At 47.1% G+C, this 22,916-nt stretch overlaps 1 protein-coding gene across 4 annotated transcripts in view; it reads left to right on the forward strand.

Moving 5' to 3' along the window:
- LOC128703294 (protein bric-a-brac 1) overlaps nt 1–22,916 on the forward strand; it is a 379,783-nt gene that overhangs the window by 238,994 nt on the left and 117,873 nt on the right. For 2 of the 4 annotated variants that reach the window (XM_070103316.1, XM_070103315.1), the window contains exon 5: nt 12,683–12,847. The exons of the other annotated variants lie outside the window; for them this stretch is intronic. In XM_070103316.1, the coding sequence (XP_069959417.1) occupies nt 12,683–12,847 (165 nt within the window). The remainder of the gene's footprint in view (nt 1–12,682; nt 12,848–22,916) is intronic. 4 annotated transcript variants of the gene reach the window in all.

Genomic DNA, 22,916 nt, shown 5'->3' on the forward strand with positions numbered 1-22,916 from the left:
ATCTTCTTGGAGGTTAACCGCGTCCTCAGCAGATGACAGCCTCATGCAGATCCTAGTATCATCCGCAAAGGATGATACGGTGCTGTGGTGTATATCTCTGTTTATGTCTGATATGAGGATAAGGAATAAGATGGGGGCGAGTACTGTGCCTTGTGGAACAGAGCTCTTCACTATGGCAGCCTCCGATTTAACTCTGTTGACAACTACTCTTTGTGTTCGATTTGTTAGGAAGTTGAAGATCCATCTCCCCACTTTCCCAGTTATTCCTTTAGCACGTATTTTATGGGCTATTATGCCATGATCGCATTTGTCAAATGCTTTTGCAAAGTCTGTGTATATTACATCTGCATTCTGATTTTCTTCCAGTGCATCCAAGGCCATGTCATAGTGATCCAGTAGTTGTGAGAGGCAGGAGCGACCTGCCCTGAACCCATGTTGCCCTGGATTGTGCAGATTTTGGGAATCCAGGTGATTTGCAATCCTGCTTCTTAGCACTCTTTCAAAGATTTTTATGATGTGGGATGTCAGAGCTATTGGTCTATAGTTCTTAGCTAATGCTTTGCTGCCACCTTTATGGAGTGGGGCTATATCCGTTGTTTTAAGTGACTGTGGAATTTCACCCATGTCCAAGCTCCTCCTCCATAGTGTACTTAGGGCACGCGAGAGGGGTTTCTTGCAGTTCTTAATGAAAACAGAGGAGTCTGGGCTCGGGGCTGAGTGCATAGGCATGTTGTCAATGGCTTTTTATCTATCGGAGTTAGGGTAATGTCGGAAATCTGCATACATTTATGGAGTTTTGAGGCTCATTCATGAAGAAATCATTTGGGTCGTCGATCCTCAGACCGATTAGTGGTTCACTAAACACAGAGTCGTACTGGGATTTCAATATTTCACTCATTTCCTTGTTGTCGTCTGTGTAAGTCCCATCCTGTCTGAGTAAGGGCCCGATACTAGATGTGGTATTTGCCTTGTTTTTGGCATATGAAAAGAAATATTTTGAATTTCTTTCAATTTCACTAATAGCTTTAAGCTCCTCCTGCCTCTCTGGGTTTGATTATATATGAATGGGAGGGGCTGTGTTTGGTTATATATGAGTGGGAGGGGCTGTGTTTGGTTATATGAGGGGGAGGGGCTGTGTTTGATTATATATGAGTGGGAGGGGCTGTGTTTGGTTATATATGAGTGGGAGGGGCTGGGTTTGATTATATATGAGTGGGAGGGCCTGTGTTTGGTTATATATGAGTGGGAGGGGCTGTGTTTGGTTATATATGAGTGGGAGGGGCTGTGTTTGGTTATATATGAGTGGGAGGGGCTGTGTTTGGTTATATATGAGTGGGAGGGGCTGTGTTTGGTTATATATGAGTGGGAGGGGCTGTGTTTGGTTATATGTGAGTGGAAGGGGCTGTGTTTGGTTATATGAGGGGGAGGGGCTGTGTTTGATTATATATGAGTGGGAGGGGCTGTGTTTGGTTATATATGAGTGGGAGGGGCTGTGTTTGGTTATATGAGGGGGAGGGGCTGTGTTTGATTATATATGAGTGGGAGGGGCTGTGTTTGGTTATATATGAGTGGGAGGGGCTGGGTTTGATTATATATGAGTGGGAGGGGCTGTGTTTGGTTATATATGAGTGGAAGGGGCTGTGTTTGGTTATATGTGAGTGGGAGGGGCTGTGTTTGGTTATATATGAGTGGGAGGGGCTGTGTTTGGTTATATATGAATGGGAGGGGCTGTGTTTGATTTATATGAATGGGAGGGGCTGTGTTTGATTTATATGAATGGGAGGGGCTGGGTTTGATTATATATGAGTGGGAGGGGCTGGGTTTGATTGGTGTCGTGGGTACGGGAGTAAATTCTTGGGTAGTTTAGGGTAGGGGTAGTTTTGATAAGGACCTGCCTTGTATGGGCCAGTAGGCCTTCTACAGAGTTCCTCCACTGTCGTGCCAGAAGGCAATTGATAGTAGTAGTTATAGTGGTAGTATACCTTACTGTCTCCCAGGATGCCACCCACAACATTCGGCTAACATCTAGATACTTACCTCTTGGTAAAAAGGGTTAGCAGGACTCGGCTGCCTCGGGATTGTACCCGAGTCTTCTAAATTCATTTCATACCTACCTGGAGTCTACCTGCAGGGTGTTCAGGGGGTCCGGTCCATGACCAGGCCTCGCGGTCAAGGCCTGATCAAAAAGGCTGTTACCGTAGGCCACATGCACTCCGACGTACGAACCACAGCCCGGCTATCTGTCCAGCTCCCTCATGATCAGGTACTGACTTTAGGTATCTGTCCAGCTTCCTGTTGATCAGGTACTGACTTTAGGTATCTGTCCAGCTTCCTGTTGATCAGGTACTGACTTTAGGTATCTGTCCAGCTTCCTGTTGATCAGGTACTGACTTTAGGTATCTGTCCAGTTCCCTCTTGGTCGTGTACTAACTTTAGATATCTGTCCAGTTCCCTCTCGAAGATAGCCAGGGGGGCTACTCATAGATAAATTTAGATTACAAAAACCCTACTGTCAACAAAGAAGGCAAAGAATCTGAACCATTCATCTACAAACCTGTCAGACACTGCAACTTCTTTGCATCTTAATACTTAGGAATTCTTCGCTTGCCTAATTCTTGGGCACAACCTACTTCCACATTGAACAAATGTTACACGACCTATGACTGCTGCACCTCTCCTGCCATACGGTTTATAAGCTGCTTCTCCGCTCATATGCCGTATTCTATTCAAGATTGATGGACTGAACACATCGACTCAAGGTTGAGGGACTGATTACCTCATTCTCCTCCTGTTCTTCAAGTTTCTCCTATGTATGGACTGATGAAGCCACTGTGTGGCGAAACGTTTCCTCAATAAAGATACCCAAGAGTTGCACTTGTGTCTAATTTATCAATATGTCGGTTCTCTGAACCATTCATCTACAAAGAATCTCTCATTACCACAGTTCACGTGACCTCTATGAATAAATGTGGCGGAAAGAGAATATACATTGGGAATGTAAACAGGACACAGCCTGTGGGGTTTGAGATGTCCAACAGTAGTTGATTAATAACTTGAGAAGGTACCCAAGAGCTGGGGCGTATTAATCTGGAATTGCTTCCAGAGGTTACCACCCCTGTGACTCAGTGCAAGACCAGGCCTCTTGGTTGCTAGCCTGATCGGTCAAGCTGTTACTGCCCGCCACTACCACAACCGGCTGATCAGGAACTGTTTTAAGAAATCTGTCGAGTTCCCTCTTGAAGAGTCGTGGCCCCTTCACACTCTTTTAACAAGGATAACGGAACGACAGTTTTAAAGAAATGAGCCGAAGAAATACTGTATAGAAATTTCTTGCAAAGTTCGAACAGTGGCATGAAATGAACGAGATGGTATTGTAACCAGCGGAGAGAAATAAAAGTTCGCAAATAACCGCACGACGTTTCGGTCCGTTCTGGACCATTGTCAAGTCGCGACTGATGGAGAAAAAGAGAAGACCAGAAGGCAAGTCAGGTGGAGGGAGGGTTAGTATTGTTAAATGTTGCAGCCACGGTATTGTGGCTGTGGATTGTTGCAGCCACGGTATTGTGGCTGTGGATTGTTGCAGCCACGGTATTGTGGATGTGGATTGTTGCAGCCACGGTATTGTGGATGTGGATTGTTGCAGTCACGGTATTGTGGCTGTGGATTGTTGCAGTCACGGTATTGTGGCTGTGGATTGTTGCAGTCACGGTATTGTGGCTGTGGATTGTTGCAGCCACGGTATTGTGGCTGTGGATTGTTGCAGCCACGGTATTGTGGCTGTGGATTGTTGCAGCCACGGTATTGTGGCTGTGGATTGTTGCAGCCACGGTATTGTGGCTGTGGATTGTTGCAGCCACGGTATTGTGGCTGTGGATTGTTGCAGCCACGGTATTGTGGCTGTGGATTGTTGCAGTCACGGTATTGTGGCTGTGGATTGTTGCAGTCACGGCATTGTGGCTGTGGATTGTTCCAGCCACGGTATTGTGGCTGTGGATTGTTGCAGTCACGGTATTGTGGCTGTGGATTGTTGCAGTCACGGTATTGTGGCTGTGGATTGTTGCAGCCACGGTATTGTGGCTGTGGATTGTTGCAGTCACGGTATTGTGGCTGTGGATTGTTGCAGTCACGGTATTGTGGCTGTGGATTGTTGCAGTCACGGTATTGTGGCTGTGGATTGTTGCAGTCACGGTATTGTGGCTGTGGATTGTTGCAGTCACGGTATTGTGGCTGTGGATTGTTGCAGTCACGGTATTGTGGCTGTGGATTGTTGCAGCCACGGTATTGTGGCTGTGGATTGTTGCAGTCACGGTATTGTGGCTGTGGATTGTTGCAGTCACGGTATTGTGGCTGTGGATTGTTGCAGTCACGGTATTGTGGCTGTGGATTGTTCCAGCCACGGTATTGTGGCTGTGGATTGTTGCAGCCACGGTATTGTGGCTCTGGATTGTTGCAGTCACGGTATTGTGGCTGTGGATTGTTGCAGTCACGGTATTGTGGCTGTGGATTGTTGCAGCCACGGTATTGTGGCTGTGGATTGTTGCAGCAACGGTATTGTGACTGTGGATTGTTGCAGTCACGGTATTGTGGCTGTGGATTGTTGCAGTCACGGTATTGTGGCTGTGGATTGTTCCAGCCACGGTATTGTGGCTGTGGATTGTTGCAGCAACGGTATTGTGACTGTGGATTGTTGCAGTCACGGTATTGTGGCTGTGGATTGTTGCAGTCACGGTATTGTGGCTGTTGATTGTTCCAGCCACGGTATTGTAGCTGTGGATTGTTGCAGTCACGGTATTGTGGCTGTGGATTGTTGCAGTCACGGTATTGTGGCTGTGGATTGTTGCAGTCACGGTATTGTGGCTGTGGATTGTTGCAGTCACGGTATTGTGGCTGTGGATTGTTGCAGTCACGGTATTGTGGCTGTGGATTGTTGCAGCCACGGTATTGTGGCTGTGGATTGTTGCAGCCACGGTATTGTGGCTGTGGATTGTTGCAGTCACGGTATTGTGGCTGTGGATTGTTGCAGTCACGGTATTGTGGCTGTGGATTGTTGCAGCCACGGTATTGTGGCTGTGGATTGTTGCAGTCACGGTATTGTGGCTGTGGATTGTTGCAGTCACGGTATTGTGGCTGTGGATTGTTGCAGTCACGGTATTGTGGCTGTGGATTGTTGCAGCCACGGTATTGTGGCTGTGGATTGTTGCAGCCACGGTATTGTGGCTGTGGATTGTTGCAGTCACGGTATTGTGGCTGTGGATTGTTGCAGTCACGGTATTGTGGCTGTGGATTGTTGCAGCCACGGTATTGTGGCTGTGGATTGTTGCAGTCACGGTATTGTGGCTGTGGATTGTTGCAGTCACGGTATTGTGGCTGTGGATTGTTGCAGTCACGGTATTGTGGCTGTGGATTGTTGCAGCCACGGTATTGTGGCTGTGGATTGTTGCAGCCACGGTATTGTGGCTGTGGATTGTTGCAGTCACGGTATTGTGGCTGTGGATTGTTGCAGTCACGGTATTGTGGCTGTGGATTGTTGCAGCCACGGTATTGTGGCTGTGGATTGTTGCAGTCACGGTATTGTGGCTGTGGATTGTTGCAGTCACGGTATTGTGGCTGTGGATTGTTGCAGCCACGGTATTGTGACTTGATTGTTGCAGCCATGGTATTGTGACTAGATTGTTGCAGCCACGGTATTGTGACTTGATTGTTGCAGCCACGGTTATTGTGACTAGATTGTTGCAGCCACGGTATTGTGACTTGATTGTTGCAGCCACGGTATTGTGACTAGATTGTTGCAGCCACGGTATTGTGACTAGATTGTTGCAGCCACGGTATTGTGACTAGATTGTTGCAGCCACGGTATTGTGACTTGATTGTTGCAGCCACGGTATTGTGACTAGATTGTTGCAGCCATGGTATTGTGACTTGATTGTTGCAGCCACGGTTATTGTGACTAGATTGTTGCAGCCACGGTATTGTGACTTGATTGTTGTAGCCACTGTATTGTGACTAGATTGTTGCAGCCACGGTATTGTGACTAGATTGTTGAAGCCACTGTATTGTGACTAGATTGTTGCAGCCACGGTATTGTGACTAGATTGTTGCAGCCACGGTATTGTGACTAGATTGTTGCAGCCATGGTATTGTGACTTGATTGTTGCAGCCACGGTATTGTGACTAGATTGTTGCAGCCACTGTATTGTGACTAGATTGTTGCAGCCACGGTATTGTGACTTGATTGTTGCAGCCACGGTATTGTGACTAGATTGTTGCAGCCACGGTATTGTGACTTAATTGTTGCAGCCACGGTATTGTGACTAGATTGTTGCAGCCACGGTATTGTAGATGTGGATTGTTTCAGCCACGGTATTGTGACTAGATTGTTGCAGCCACGGTATTGTGACTTGGTTGTTGCAGCCACGGTATTGTGACTAGATTGTTGCAGCCACGGTATTGTGACTTAATTGTTGCAGCCACGGTATTGTGACTAGATTGTTGCAGCCACGGTATTGTGACTAGATTGTTGCAGCCACGGTATTGTGACTAGATTGTTGCAGCCACGGTATTGTGGCTGTGGATTGTTGCAGCCACGGTATTGTGACTAGATTGTTGCAGCCACGGTATTGTGACTAGATTGTTGCAGCCACTGTATTGTGACTTGATTGTTACAGCCACGGTATTGTGACTAGATTGTTGCAGCCACGATATTGTGACTTGATTGTTGCAGCCACGGTATTGTGACTAGATTGTTCCAGCCACGGTATTGTGACTTGATTGTTGCAGCCACGGTATTGTGACTTGCTTGTTCCAGCCATGGTATTGTGACTTGATTGTTCCAGCCATGGTATTGTGACTTGATTGTTCCATCCACGGTATTGTGACTAGATTGTTGCAGCCACGGTATTTTGACTAGATTGTTGCAGCCACGGTATTGTGACTTGATTGTTGCAGCCACGGTATTGTGACTTGATTGTTGCAGCCATGGTATTGTGACTAGATTGTTGCAGCCACGGTATTGTGACTTGATTGTTGCAGCCACGGTATTGTGACTTGATTGTTGCAGCCACGGTATTGTGACTAGATTGTTGCAGCCACGGTATTGTGACTTGATTGTTGCAGCCACGGTATTGTGACTAGATTGTTGCAGCCACGGTATTGTGACTTGATTGTTGCAGCCACGGTATTGTGACTTAGATTGTTGCAGCCACGGTATTGTGACTAGATTGTTGCAGCCACGGTATTGTGACTAGATTGTTGCAGCCACGGTATTGTGGCTGTGGATTGTTGCAGCCACGGTATTGTGACTAGATTGTTGCAGCCACGGTATTGTGACTAGATTGTTGCAGCCACGGTATTGTGACTTGATTGTTGCAGCCACGGTATTGTGACTAGATTGTTGCAACCACGGTATTGTGACTTGATTGTTGCAGCCACGGTATTGTGACGATTGTTGCAGCCCCGGTATTGTGACTAGATTGTTGCAGCTACGGTATTGTGGCTGTGGATTGTTGAAGCCACGGTATTGTGACTAGATTGTTGCAGCCACGGTATTGTGACTAGATTGTTGCAGCCACGGTATTGTGACTTGATTGTTGCAGCCACGGTATTGTGACTAGATTGTTGCAGCCACGGTATTGTGACTTGATTGTTGCAGCCACGGTATTGTGACTTGATTGTTGCAGCCACGGTATTGTGACTAGATTGTTGCAGCCACGGTATTGTGACTAGATTGTTCCAGCCACGGTATTGTGACTTGATTGTTGCAGCCACGGTATTGTGACTTGATTGTTCCAGCCACGGTATTGTGACTTGATTGTTCCAGCCATGGTATTGTGACTTGATTGTTCCATCCACTGTATTGTGACTGTTCCAGCCACGGTATTGTGACTGTTCCAGGCACGGTATTGTGACTTGATTGTTCCAGCCATGGTATTGTGACTTGATTGTTCCATCCACGGTATTGTGACTTGATTGTTCCAGTCACGGTATTGTGACTGTTACAGCCACGGTATTGTGACTTGATTGTTCCAGCCATGGTATTGTGACTTGATTGTTCCATCCACGGTATTGTGACTGTTCCAGTCACGGTATTGTGACTGCTACAGCCACGGTATTGTGACTTGATTGTTCCAGCCATGGTATTGTGACTTGATTGTTCCATCCACGGTATTGTGACTGTTCCAGTCACGGTATTGTGACTGTTACAGCCACGGTATTGTGACTTGATTGTTCCAGCCATGGTATTGTGACTACATTCTTAAAAATTAATTTTAAAAAAATTTCGAGATGAAACAAGTTACAGAATAGGGAACACCGCTATCATAACCCAGCTGCTGGAGCTGTAAACAGATGGTAACGAAAGGAGAGAGATGGGGAGGGGGGAGAGAGGATGTCTACCTACCTTGAGATGCTGCAGTTTGTCCAGAAAACATTCTATTGTATTGTACGTTTCGGTTAATATTGTATTCTACAGTTGGGTTAATATTGTATTCTACAGTTGGGTTAATATTGTATTCTACAGTTGGGTTAATATTGTATTCTACAGTTGGGTTAATATTGTATTCTACAGTTGGGTTAATATTGTGGACATCCTCTTGTGGTTGTATCGGATCTGAGTCCTTCGCTACACTATCCACACCTGTCTGGCTACACTATCCACACCTGTCTGGCTACACTATCCACACCTGTCTGGCTACACTATCCACACCTGTCTGGCTACACTATCCACACCTGCCTGGCTACACTACCCACACCTGCCTGGCTACACTACCCACACCTGCCTGGCTACACTACCCACACCTGCCTGGCTACACTACCCACACCTGCCTGGCTACACTAGCCACACCTGCCTGGCTACACTACCCACACCTGCCTGGCTACACTACCCACACCTGCCTGGCTACACTACCCACACCTGCCTGGCTACACTACCCACACCTGCCTGGCTACACTACCCACACCTGCCTGGCTACAGTAGCCACACCTGCCTGGCTACACTACCCACACCTGCCTGGCTACACTACCCACATCTGCCTGGCTACACTACCCACACCTGCCTGGCTACACTACCCACATCTGCCTGGCTACACTACCCACACCTGCCTGGCTACACTACCCACACCTGCCTGGCTACAGTAGCCACACCTGCCTGGCTACACTACCCACACCTGCCTGGCTACACTACCCACACCTGCCTGGCTACACTACCCACACCTGCCTGGCTACAGTAGCCACACCTGCCTGGCTACACTACCCACACCTGCCTGGCTACAGTAGCCACACCTGCCTGGCTACACTACCCACACCTGACTGGCTACACTACCCACACCTGCCTGGTTACACTACCCACACGTACCTGGGTACACTGCCCACACCTGCCTGGCTACACTACCCACACCTGCCTGGCTACACTACCCACACCTGCCTGGCTACACTACCCACACCTGCCTGGCTACACTACCCACACCTGCCTGGCTACACTACCCACACCTGCCTGGCTACACTACCCACACCTGCCTGGTTACACTACCCACACGTACCTGGGTACACTGCCCACACCTGCCTGGCTACACTACCCACACCTGCCTGGCTACACTACCCACACCTGCCTGGCTACACTATCCACATATGACTGGCTACACTACACACACCTGACTGGCTACACTACCCACACCTGCCTGGCTACACTACCCACACCTGCCTGGTTACACTACCCACACGTACCTGGGTACACTGCCCACACCTGCCTGGCTACACTACCCACACCTGCCTGGCTACACTACCCACACCTGCCTGGTTACACTACCCACACGTACCTGGGTACACTGCCCACACCTGCCTGGCTACACTACCCACACCTGCCTGGCTACACTACCCACACCTGCCTGGCTACACTACCCACATATGACTGGCTACACTACACACACCTGACTGGCTACACTACCCACACCTGCCTGGCTACACTACCCACACCTGCCTGGCTACACTACCCACACCTGCCTGACTACACTACCCACATCTGCCTGGCTACACTACCCACACCTGCCTGGCTGCACTACCCACACCTGCCTGGTTACACTATCCGCACCTGCCTGGCTACACTACCCACACGTGCCTGGGCACACTACCCACACCTGCCTGGCTACACTACCCACACCTGCCTGGCTACACTACCCACTCCTGCCTGGCTACACTACCCACACCTGCCTGGCTAAACTACCCACACCTGCCTTGCTGAACTACTCGCACCTGCCTGGCTACACTACCCGCACCTGCCTGGCTACACTACCCACACCTGCCTGGCTACACTACCCACACCTGCCTGGCTACACTACCCGCACCTGCCTGGCTACACTACCCACACCTGCCTGGCTACACTACCCACACCTGCCTGGCTACACTACCCACACCTGCCTGGGTACACTACCCACACCTGCTTTGCTACACTACCCGCAGCTGCCTGGCTACACTACCCGCACCTGCCTAGCTACACTACCCGCACCTGCCTGGCTACACTACCCACACCTGCCTGGCTACACTACCCACACCTGCCTGGCTACACTACCCACACCTGCCTGGCTACACTACCCACACCTGCCTGGCTACATTACCCACACCTGCCTGGCTACACTACCCACACTTGCCTGGCTACACTACCCGCCCCTGCCTGGCTACACTACCCACACCTGCCTGGCTACACTGCCAACACCTGCCTGACTACACTACCCACACCTGCCTGGCTACACTACCCACACCTGACTGGCTACACTACCCACACCTGCCTCGCCACCCTACCCACACCTGCCTCACCACACTACCCACACTTGCCTCGCCACACCATGCACACCTGCCTGGCCACACTACCCACACCTGTCTGGCCACACTACCCACACCTGCGTCACAACACTACCCACCCCCACATTACCCACACCTGCCTCGCAACACTACCAACACCTGCCTGACCACACTACCCACACCTGCCTGGCCACACTACCCACACCTGCCCGGCCACACTACCCGCAACTGCTTGGCCACACTACCCACACCTGTCTGGCCACACTACCCACACCTGCCTCGCAACACCACCCACACCCACACTACCCACACCTGCTTGGCCACACTACCCACAACTGCTTGGCCACACTACCCACACCTGCCTCGCAACGCCACCCACACTACCTACACCTGCCTGGCCGCACTACCCACACCTGCCTGGCCACAACTGCCCACACCTGCCTCGCCACGCTACCCACACCTGCCTCGCCACACTACCCACACCTGCCTCGCCACTACCCACATTTCATAACACTACCCACACCTGCCTCGCCACACTGCCCACACCTGCCTCGCCACACTACCCACACCTGCCTCGCCACACTACCCACACCTGCTTCGCCTCACTACACACACCTGCCTTGTCACACCACCGACACCTGCCTCGCCTCACTACCCACACCTGCCTCGTCACACCACCGACACCTGCCTCGGCACACCACCCACACCTGCCTCGCCACCCTACTCACACCTGCCTTGCCACACTACTCACACCTGCCTCGCCACACTACTCACACCTGCCTCGTCACACCACCCACACTTGCCTCGCCACCCTAATCACACCTGCCTCGCCACACTACTCACACCTGCCTCGCCACACTATCCACACCTGTCTCGCCACCCTAATCACACCTGCCTCGCCACACTACCCACACCTGCCTTGCCACACTACCCACACCTGCCTCACCACCCTAATCACACCTACCTCATCACACTACCCACACCTGCCTCACCACCCTACTCCTGCCTTGCCACACTACTCACACCTGCTTCGCCACACTACCCACACCTGCCTCGTCAAACCACCCACACCTGCCTCACCACCCTAATCACACCTACCTCGCCACACCACCCACACCTGCCTCGCCACCCTACTCCTGCCTTGCCACACTACTCACACCTGCTTCGCCACACTACCCACACCTGCCTCGTCAAACCACCCACACCTGCCTCACCACCCTAATCACACCTGCCTCGCCACCCTACTCCTGCCTTGCCACACTACCCACTCCTGCCTCGCCACACTACCCTACACCTGCCTCATCACACTACCCACACCTGCCTCACCACACTACCCACTGCTACTTATCAAACGCTGAGGTCTTGTCTTCACCTATTTGTGGTTGCAGACGTCGAGTCACAGGTCCTGGCCCAGCATCCTCATGATACTTTTGTGTCTTATTTGACCTTTTATCCAACAAATTATCTGATGACCTTCCCTCGGTGCCATCGACCTTCTGAGCCTTCTGGCACTAGTGTCTCGCTATATGGCACTGGTGTATCACTATATGGCACCTGTGTCTCGCTATATGGCACTAGTGTCTTGCTATATGGCACTAGTGTCCCACTATATGGCACTAGTGTCTCGCTATATGGCATTAGTGCCTGGCATCTTGGCTTTTGTATCCTGGCGTGCACTTTGTTTCTAGGTTAAGGATGCTACTAGCAATACTAGTGGTGCTAGCTATAGTAGCAGTATTACTGGCAATACTAGTACTATTACTAGTAGTGCTAACAGTACAAGTAGTATTACTAGCAGTACTAGTGCTAGTAGTGATATTACTGTAGTACTAGCACTGAGGTGTTCCGGAAGAGGTACTAGTAATATTTGTACTTTGTGGTGGTTCCCTTGTAGGCGGGGCGGCGCCCACACCCTCAGCCAGCCACCCGCCGCCCGCCGCCCACGCCCATCACGCCCCTCCTACACAGGCTGTCCACCCATCTCAGGCGCACCCCCCTGCGGCGCACGCTCCGCCCCCCCTGCCGGAATTGGGGCCTTCCGTAGGCCTCCCCCAACCAGGTATTATTCAGTGGCACTCCAGTATTACCAAGGCTGGCAATACGGTACGGTACCGTGTTCCAGTCGGTACGATACGGTTGATTTCTTTTCGATATTGCGATACGGCGTTACTAACAAGTACGACTTAAGGTAAAATGCTGTGTCGTACCGTATTGCCAATCTTGGTACATCTCGCGTCATGCTGTCGTATTAACCATGTAGTGAACCACGCTGGTGTTGTAGCTGGTAGCTTTTGTTACTCTCGTCTTAGCCTTGTATATGAATGGTATAGAATAACTACAAGATGAAGAATTAGATACGTGTACTGCTTCTGGGTATCTTCATTTGTAGACGTTTTGCCATCCAGTTTATTTGTTAATACAATTTAAAGGAGATAATGTGAAGACTGGAGAAATCTGTACGAAAGATGAGGTAATTAGTCCCTCAGCCTTGGAGTTGAAGAGTACCCTAGTCTTCAAGAATTTTCAAGATGGTAAAATAAATACAAATGCAGTATAAAGCGATCCTTTATTGACTACGTTTCGCCCACACAGTGGGCTTTGTCAAGTTACAAATATATATACTTGGGTAAAGAGTACATGCGTGTAGTGTGGAGAGTCAGATGGAGAATGCTGGGTAGGTTGGATCTGAGACGGACCTGCACGAGATGGATAAACATCTCTACTGCTCCTGCCTACTTTCTGTACTCGACTGAAGAAGCCTACTGTGTAGGCGAAATGTTTCGGAATAAAGTTGCTTAAGTGTTGCATATGTGTCTTAACAACCATGGATGAACATATATCCAGCATCTTTCCCAGTACCTCATTCCAAGTATTTACCTCTGCGTCCAACACCTGGAGGTTACCTGGAGAGGGTTTCGGGGGTCAACGCCCCCGCGGCACGGTCTGAGACCAGACCTCATCATCATCAAAGATATTACCAGTAACAGGGGTATACATAATCCCTTACAACTATTGCAACCAATTATACATGGGCGAGACAGAGACCTCCAAACACGTACTTCACAACACCGCTCCGCAGGCAGAACATACGGTTTGAGAAATGCCTGCGTTGAACACCGAAACTTAAACAACCATGACTCACGAAATCGTAATGACACAATTGCAAACAAACCATACTACGGGCGGGATTTGAACCCGCGGTCATAGAGTCTCTGACCGCGCGTTCAAATCCCGCCCGTGGTATGGTTTCTTTTAAACAACCATTTAATGAACTACAGAGACGCAAGACTCATCGCCAGGGAAGAAGACATTCAGTGCCGAAGAAACTTGAACTCTTCAGTCAGTTTCACCCTGAATAACGGATTTTAAACCATAATTGAAACCTTTCCCAGGAAACGTCTTTTTCGTTATCCTACATAACTACGTACACACCCGCCCGTCCCGCGGGGGTCCGTCTCAGGTCCAACCTACCAAACATTCTCAGCGGTACCTTACAGGTCCGTCTCAGGTCTAACCTACCAAACATTCTCAGCGGTACCTTACAGGTCCGTCTCAGGTCTAACCTACCAAACATTCTCAGCGGTACCTTACAGGTCCGTCTCAGGTCTAACCTACCAAACATTCTCAGCGGTACCTTACAGGTCCGTCTCAGGTCTAACCTACCAAACATTCTCAGCGGTACCTTACAGGTCTGTCTCAGGTCTAACCTACCAAACATTCTCAGTGGTACCTTACAGGTCCGTCTCAGGTCTAACCTACCAAACATTCTCAGCGGTACCTTACAGGTCCGTCTCAGGTCTAACCTACCAAACATTCTCAGCGGTACCTTACAGGTCCGTCTCAGGTCTAACCTACCAAACATTCTCAGCGGTACCTTACAGGTCCGTCTCAGGTCTAACCTACCAAACATTCTCAGCGGTACCTTACAGGTCCGTCTCAGGTCTAACCTACCAAAACATTCTCAGCGGTACCTTACAGGTCCGTCTCAGGTCTAACCTACCAAACATTCTCAGCGGTACCTTACAGGTCCGTCTCAGGTCTAACCTACCAAACATTCTCAGCGGTACCTTACAGGTCCGTCTCAGGTCTAACCTACCAAACATTCTCAGCGGTACCTTACAGGTCCGTCTCAGGTCTAACCTACCAAATATTCTCAGCGGTACCTTACAGGTCCGTCTCAGGTCTAACCTACCAAACATTCTCAGCGGTACCTTACAGGTCCGTCTCAGGTCCAACCTACCAAACATTCTCAGTGGTACTTTACAGGTCCGTCTCAGGTCCAACCTACCAAACATTCTCAGCAGTACCTTACAGGTCCGTCTCAGGTCCAACCTACCAAACATTCTCAGTGGTACCTTACAGGTCCGTCTCAGGTCCAACCTACCAAACATTCTCAGCGGTACTTTACAGGTCTGTCTCAGGTCCAACCTACCAAACATTCTCAGCGGTACCTTACAGGTCCGTCTCAGGTCCAACCTACCAAACATTCTCAGCGGTACTTTACGGGTCCGTCTCAGGTCCAACCTACCAAACATTCTCAGCAGTACCTTACAGGTCCGTCTCAGGTCCAACCTACCAAACATTCTCAGCGGTACCTTACAGGTCCGTCTCAGGTCCAACCTACCAAACATTCTCAGCGGTACTTTACGGGTCCATCTCAGGTCCAACCTACCAAACATTCTCAGCGGTACCTTACAGGTCCGTCTCAGGTCCAACCTACCAAACATTCTCAGTGGTACCTTACAGGTCCGTCTCAGGTCCAACCTACCAAACATTCTCAGCGGTACTTTACGGGTCCATCTCAGGTCCAACCTACCAAACATTCTCAGCGGTACCTTACAGGTCCGTCTCAGGTCCAACCTACCAAACATTCTCAGTGGTACCTTACAGGTCCGTCTCAGGTCCAACCTACCAAACATTCTCAGCGGTACCTTACAGGTCCGTCTCAGGTCCAACCTACCAAACATTCTCAGCGGTACCTTACAGGTCCGTCTCAGGTCCAACCTACCAAACATTCTCAGCGGTACCTTACAGGTCCGTCTCAGGTCCAACCTACCAAACATTCTCAGCGGTACCTTACAGGTCTGTCTCAGGTCCAACCTACCAAACATTCTCAGCGGTACCTTACAGGTCCATCTCAGGTCCAACCTACCAAACATTCTCAGCGGTACTTTACAGGTCCGTCTCAGGTCCAACCTACCAAACATTCTCCACCAGACTCTCCATCCTATATATACTTATGTGCTCTTCAACCAGGTAGATCTGTTTGTGACTTGATAAAACCCACTATGTGGGCGAAACGTTGTCAATAAAGGATCGCAATATACTGCATTTGTGTCTAATTTTCCATCTTGTCGGTATTTTCGTCCAAGAATCTTCAAGACTATGGTACTCCTCAATTTCAAGGCTGAGGGACCGATTACCTCGTCTTTCGTCTTTCTACAGTCTTCCCATTACATCCTTGAGTTTGTACTGATAAAGCCACTGGATGATGAAACGTCTACAAATAAAGATACCCAGATGTTAGACACGTGTCTAATTCTTCGTCTTAACCTTGTAATGAACGACCTTGGCGTTGTAACTGGTAGCTTGTGTGTAGCACTCTTGTAACTTCCCTAACATTAGCCTTGTTGTACCTAGTTGCTTGTGCTCACCCACCAGACACTAACTCTAACATCAACCTAATCCACCTGAGGATGACAGTTATTTACAGTTTAAGACGTGAAGAGAAACGTTTCGCCAGGAGTGGTTTCATTAGTCCTATTGCCAGTTTTAGGATTGATGATGCCACTCGTGGCGAAACGTCTCTTTCAATTTATTGAACTGTACACAAGTGTCATTTTCGATGAGTAAGACACATGTACAACAGTTGGGCATATTGTTGGAACGTTTCGCCTACATAGTAGGTTTTTTCAAATACAGAGGCCGCAGGTGTAGTCCCACAGGAGGCTGAGGGACTGACCACCTCAAATATTATTTCTCCAAGGTTGATGGACTGATTACATCACCTTTATTTCATTACTACTGCTGTCTCTGTATTTGACTGAGGAAGCCTACTGTGTAGGTGAAACGCTGCAACAGTAAAAAATACCCAGCTAATGCATATGTCTGTCTCATCAACTTATCGGTATTTTAAACCATTATCAGTATAAGTGTCATTATCCACATGTTGCCGTTATTACTGTATCATTTACAATTACTTGTCTTTTCTTACTGGGGCAGCAAGTCGGCAAGCGTGTATAAACACACTAAATACTGTGTGTTTCACTCGTAGGAGGCCCCGAGTTGGTGCTTCCGTAGTTACTACAGTCTTGTTTGTGTATTATGTCTGTAGGAAACGATAACTCGGGGCCTCCTACTCAACTGATACAAAAACTTTTTATGTACAGTGTGTTTTACTCGTAGGAGGCCCCGAGTTATTGTTTACTACAGAGCTAATGTACCAATAAGACGGTTGTATATACGGGGGTACCAACTCTGGACCTCCTACGGGTGAGACACCTGTACATAGAAGGCTTTTATATCAGACATCGTCGCTCTATAACTTGGTAAAGACATATATAAAGGCTTTCTATAGATTGTGTGTTAATTCTATGTTTATTCCTCATATAGAGTTAGCACTAGTGGACTACGACTAAAGTTTGCAGGTACCCGACACGTGTCACTGTCAGTACACTACCTGTCTCAGACTACACCCATTCCTCCACACGTGTATCACAGTGGCACACTTGTGCAACATTTAGGTGTCTTTATTCTGGAATTATTTCGCCAGTCAGTGGCTTCTTCAGTCTAATACAGAGAAAGGTGGAAGATGAGGGGGGAATTTGAGGTAATTAGTCCCTCAGCCTGGAGTCAATGCTTTCAGTCCTGATGGACTGATTACCTCAAACGCCTCCTCATCTTTCACCTTCTGCATTGGACCGAAGAAGCCACTGAGTAGCGAATCATTTCCAGAATGAAGATACCCAAGTGTTGTACGAGTGTCTCATTTATCAACTTGTTGGTTTTCTGAACCATTTCTCCACACTTGTACAACACTTCAAGTTGACTTACATCTGACAGACTGACAGCACCACCTAACCACTAATTAGGCAGACAATGATACCTAAGTTGCAGAATATACTTAGGGTTTATGTCCCCAGAGATGCTCATACAGTGATGATGCTGTTGTAGGAACCTGGAGGTTACAAAACCCGCATGATTCAAATAAGAGTACAGTAAACTCTTTTATAAGGCTCCTCTTTACAGTGCTATTTTTTTGCAAATGCAATTTAAAAGGTTCACCCACAGTTGAACACACGTGAACAATCCTTCCTAATAAATGCTATTCAATTTTTCGACAGTGGCCAGGGAGCCTGCCTATATATGTTGCTGAGACATACATAGGCAGATTCAGATATATGTACAGCAGTTGGGTAGCTTTATTGATAAAGCGTTTCACCTACACAGTAGACTTCTTCAGTCATATACAGAGGCAGCAGTAGTAATGAAATAAAGATAATGTAATCAGTCCATCAACCTTGGAGAAAAAGTATATGAGGTGGTCAGTCCCTCAGCCTGGAGAACAGTTCAGCTCCATGGTCTGGAACAAGGTGATCAGTCTCTCAACCTGGAGAACAGTTCAGCTCCATGGTCTGGAACAAGATGGTCAGTCCCTCAGCCTGGAGAACAGTTCAGCTTCATGGTCTGGAACAAGGTGATCAGTCTCTCAACCTGGAGAACAGTTCAGCTCCATGGTCTGGAACAAGATGGTCAGTCCCTCAGCCTGGAGAACAGTTCAGCTTCATGGTCTGGAACAAGGTGATCAGTCTCTCAACCTGGAGAACAGTTCAGCTCCATGGTCTGGAACAAGATGGTCAGTCCCTCAGCCTGGAGAACAGTTCAGCTCCATGGTCTGGAACAAGGTGATCAGTCTATCAACCTGGAGAACAGTTCAGCTCCATGGTCTGGAACAAGGTGATCAGTCTCTCAGCCTGGAGAACAGTTCAGCTCCATGGTCTGGAACAAGATGGTCAGTCCCTCAGCCTGGAGAAGAATTCAGCTTCATGGTCTGGAACAATATGAAGCTGAAGCATGAGAACAGAGTCTTAAATATTGTGTAAGGTGAGGTGGAAGATCTCGTTGTATTTGACTGAAGAAGTCTACTGTGTAGGTGAAATGTTTCAACAATAAAGATGCCCAACTGTTGTACATGTGTCTTTATCTTCAACTTGTCGGTATTTTATACCATTATCAACAAAAGTAATACTCGACAGATGCAATTTTGCAATTGCAGAAAAAATCGCACTATAAACAGTAGGTTTATAAGAAACTTGAATGTACTGTATATTTCGTCATCATTCTGAGGCCCTCTTCAGCAGGGTTCTTATGTGTAGTATACTCATCCGCTTTATGTGGCTTTACCTTTCCTGACTCTTAACTGTGAAGATTAAGACACACCTGCAACACTATTAATGAAGTGTTTGGCCTCAACAGTAGGCTTCTTCAGTCAAATATAGAAGCAGCAGTGTCTTACAGGGCACGTCAGTCCCCTCTGTTTTCAGATGTTATTTTTACACTATAATCTACCTTATTCATAATTACTATCACATTTAGTTCATCTTCTTTCGTAAGGTGAAGTCCAGGATCTTTCCTTAATTCATGGTATAACTTAAAAAATCTTTGATGAGTGTGTTACAGAGGTGTGAGCTTTGCTCTGGCCTCTACAACACAATTGTCATTAAAGGTTGCAATTGTGTTGCGATTGTGTTGCAGAGGTCAGAGCAAAGCTACAACACAGTTGTCATCAAAGATTTGTTAAGTTCTACCATGAATTAAGGAAAGATCCTGGACTTCACCTTACGAAAGAAGATGAAACAAATGTGATGGTAATTATGAATAAGGTAGATTATAGTGGAAAAAATAAACACGATATCAGGAGACAGGGAAACTTAGGCGCTCATAATCTTCACCAAGTCAGTGTTTTATACAGTTTTCAACACTCTTAACTGTACATACATTGATTAATATCATAATCAACACCAATCTCTTAAAGCCTCCAGAGTCTTGACATACGTTGATCACTGAGGACACTCAACCCAGAGAAACCTTTGTAATGATGTTTCGTCCAGGACGAAACGTCAAGGATACTTTTCTCCAGGATGATTAGGTGAAAGTTCAGCCCTAAGCGAAACGTTGCAAGGAAGGTTTATCTGCCAACATGTCTTTTTCACCACCTCAGTCAACTTACTCCCTTCTTGTTTCTGTCTTCGTGAACCACACTTAATACCTACAGTCTGACTTCTACATTTTCCAGTTTGACTTATACACTTTCCAGTTTGACCTCTACACTTTCCAGTTTGACCTCTACACTTTCCAGTTTGACTTCTTCACTTTACAGTTTGACTTCTACACTTTCCAGTTTGACTTCTGAACTTCCAGCTTGACTTCTACACTTTCAGTTTGACTTCTGAACTTCCAGTTTGACTTACACACATTCCCGGTTTAACTAATACACTTCCATTTTGGCTTTTAAACTTTAATTTCGGTTTCTAAATTTCCAGTGTGGCCTCTAAACTTCCAGTTTGACTTCTAAGCTTCTATTTTGGCTTCTAAACTTCCAAACTTCTAGGTAGGCTTCCAATCTTCCAGTTTGACTTCCAGTTTTCCAGTTCGACTTCCAATCTTCCAGTTTAACTTCCACTCTTCCAGTTTGACTTCCGGTCTTCCAGTTTGACTTTCAGTCTTCCAGTTTGGCTTTGCCTTCCAGTCTTCCAGTTTGACTTCTAAATTTCCAGTTTTGCTTCTAAACCTTCAGTTTGGCTTCTAAACTTCCAGGTAGGCTTCCAGTTTGACTTCCACTTTGGCTTCTAAACTTGTTAGATAACTTAACCACTAATTTGACAAATAATGTACTATAAGGTTTCACTAATGTTGACGACCAGTGACTTATCTAGGTGACTCGATACTCGTTAATGAACTTTTGCTCGCCTTCATGACCTGTGACCTTTGTGACAAGCAGACTTGGTGACCTTACAACTAACCTTAAAGAACTTCTGTGCACCTTTATATCATCATCTAGGTTGGCCTGCAACCTATGCTGTGAGAGATTGCCTTAAGAACCACGGCTTACTCTTAGTGACTTTTAACAAGTGACCTCTGACTCATTATCGTTTTGTTTTAGTAACTAGTGACCTATTTTATTAAGCTTATGTTAGTTGGTAAACATTTACAGCCTCAGAAAACATGAGTGAGTTTTTACATTCTAACACCACCATTTATGTGCTTCAAGGTAATGTGAAGATGTGTAATGTAGTCTCCAGAGTCGCTACTTGGCAGTTTGTTCCACTCCTGTGCAGCTCTGTTGCTAAACCTGTGTTTTCCTATAACCTTCCTGAATCTGAATTTATCCATCTTGAATCTAGTATTCCGAATTCTGTCCTGGTTATTGTTGATAATACACGATAAGTTGAAAACTCGCAACGATGGACGAGTGTGGTAAATTCATGTTTAGAATAAACATAAAAAACATCGCTTTAGCGATTAGATTTCTTTTAGATTTTACCATCGAAGTGGTTAGTTTATTGTACACTTTATATCCATCCTGTGGAAGGCAGCGCAAGAACATATGGATACACAAAAGACCTAGGAACTGGGCCCCAAAAGGGTTAACAGGAGTACATTTGGATTTCACTTATCTGTTACAAATAAATTTAGGAAATTTGCTTATTATATCTGGTATCTTATTTTCGTTAATAAGATATCTTTCTGTCACATAGGTTATTATACTTTAGTGATGGATGAGAGAAACTGCCAAGTAGCTTCATTGAAACAAATATTCTGGGTAGCTTTAAAGTAGGTTAGACAGGTGCATGATTATTATTGTAACACTAAGCGCTAAACCCACCAGGGTGATGGGTGCATGAGTGAGAATGTTTGGGCATGATGTGAACGTGCCAGACATGAGCCAGTACTCTGTTCTGAAGTTCATGACGTGACTCTAACATATGATAAACACAAACTGATCTTAGTGTTCTTGCGAGTATTGTTTCTCTTCCAACTGAGTAACCTTGAACTTTACAACCCTTCTTCATTGACTTTTACCCTTCCCTGCCTATCTCTTTTTCTCAGTAACTTGAACTAAAATTGACCTATGAGTGTCTTGTTTTGTACTACAACACCCAGTGTGTATTTCAGTAACACCAGTAATGTAAACACTAGTTGCTAGTATTTAGTGTGCTAGTATTTAGTGTGCACCTTGCTGAAGTGTTTGGTCTCGGGTCAAACCTGTCTTCTTACAACCTTGTTCATTGTTACTCCTTGCTGGTTATGAAGGTAAGACTTATTACCTCACACATTAATTAAGCCAGAACTCAGACACATGAAGCCAGACCTCAGACACACATGAACCTAGGCCTCAGACACGCATGGACCTAGACCTCAGACACACATGAACCTAGACCTCAGACACACATGAACCTAGACCTCAGACACACATGAACCTAGACCTCAGACACATGAACCTAGACATCAGACACACATGAACCTAGACCTCTGACACACGAACCTAGACATCAGACACACATGAACCTACACCTCAGACACATGAACCTAGACATTAGACACACATGAACCTAGACCTCAGACACTTCTAGAGATCATAGGGAGATGCACCAATACAGGAAACCTAACAGAAAAGATTTAGGAAACTCTTAAGTAGATATCAGTCCTTCATAGTGTGCTGTCTTGCCTATACACATGGGCTCGAATGTTTGTCTTGTACCATGCTGAACACGCCTTTTGACGCTTCCACTGCTAGACTCCCTTCACTTTTCACTCGTAGATGGCTCCGTAATGTTGACGCGTGTTTGGATGTTCGTGAATGTCTGTAAAGCCATCATCATATTAGATTGTAGTGTGCCCAAACTAATAGTACATTGAGAAAAGAATGGGAAATTCTGAGCGTTTTCTTATGTTCAAAAGCACACCATAAGCGAGGCTTTGGATATGTGTATGTGGACACACGAATGCGCTCAAGTGAGTCCTTGCCATGGTAGTGCATTTGATGGGAAGAAAAGACAGGTTGCAGAAGTTTTTATGGGGACAGCGTGTAGAGCTTTATCAAGTCTTGGTAAAGCGTGATGTCCCAA

The sequence above is a fragment of the Cherax quadricarinatus genome, chromosome 85 (assembly GCF_038502225.1).
Source record: "Cherax quadricarinatus isolate ZL_2023a chromosome 85, ASM3850222v1, whole genome shotgun sequence".
In the NCBI taxonomy this organism is placed as follows: Eukaryota; Metazoa; Arthropoda; class Malacostraca; order Decapoda; family Parastacidae; genus Cherax; species Cherax quadricarinatus.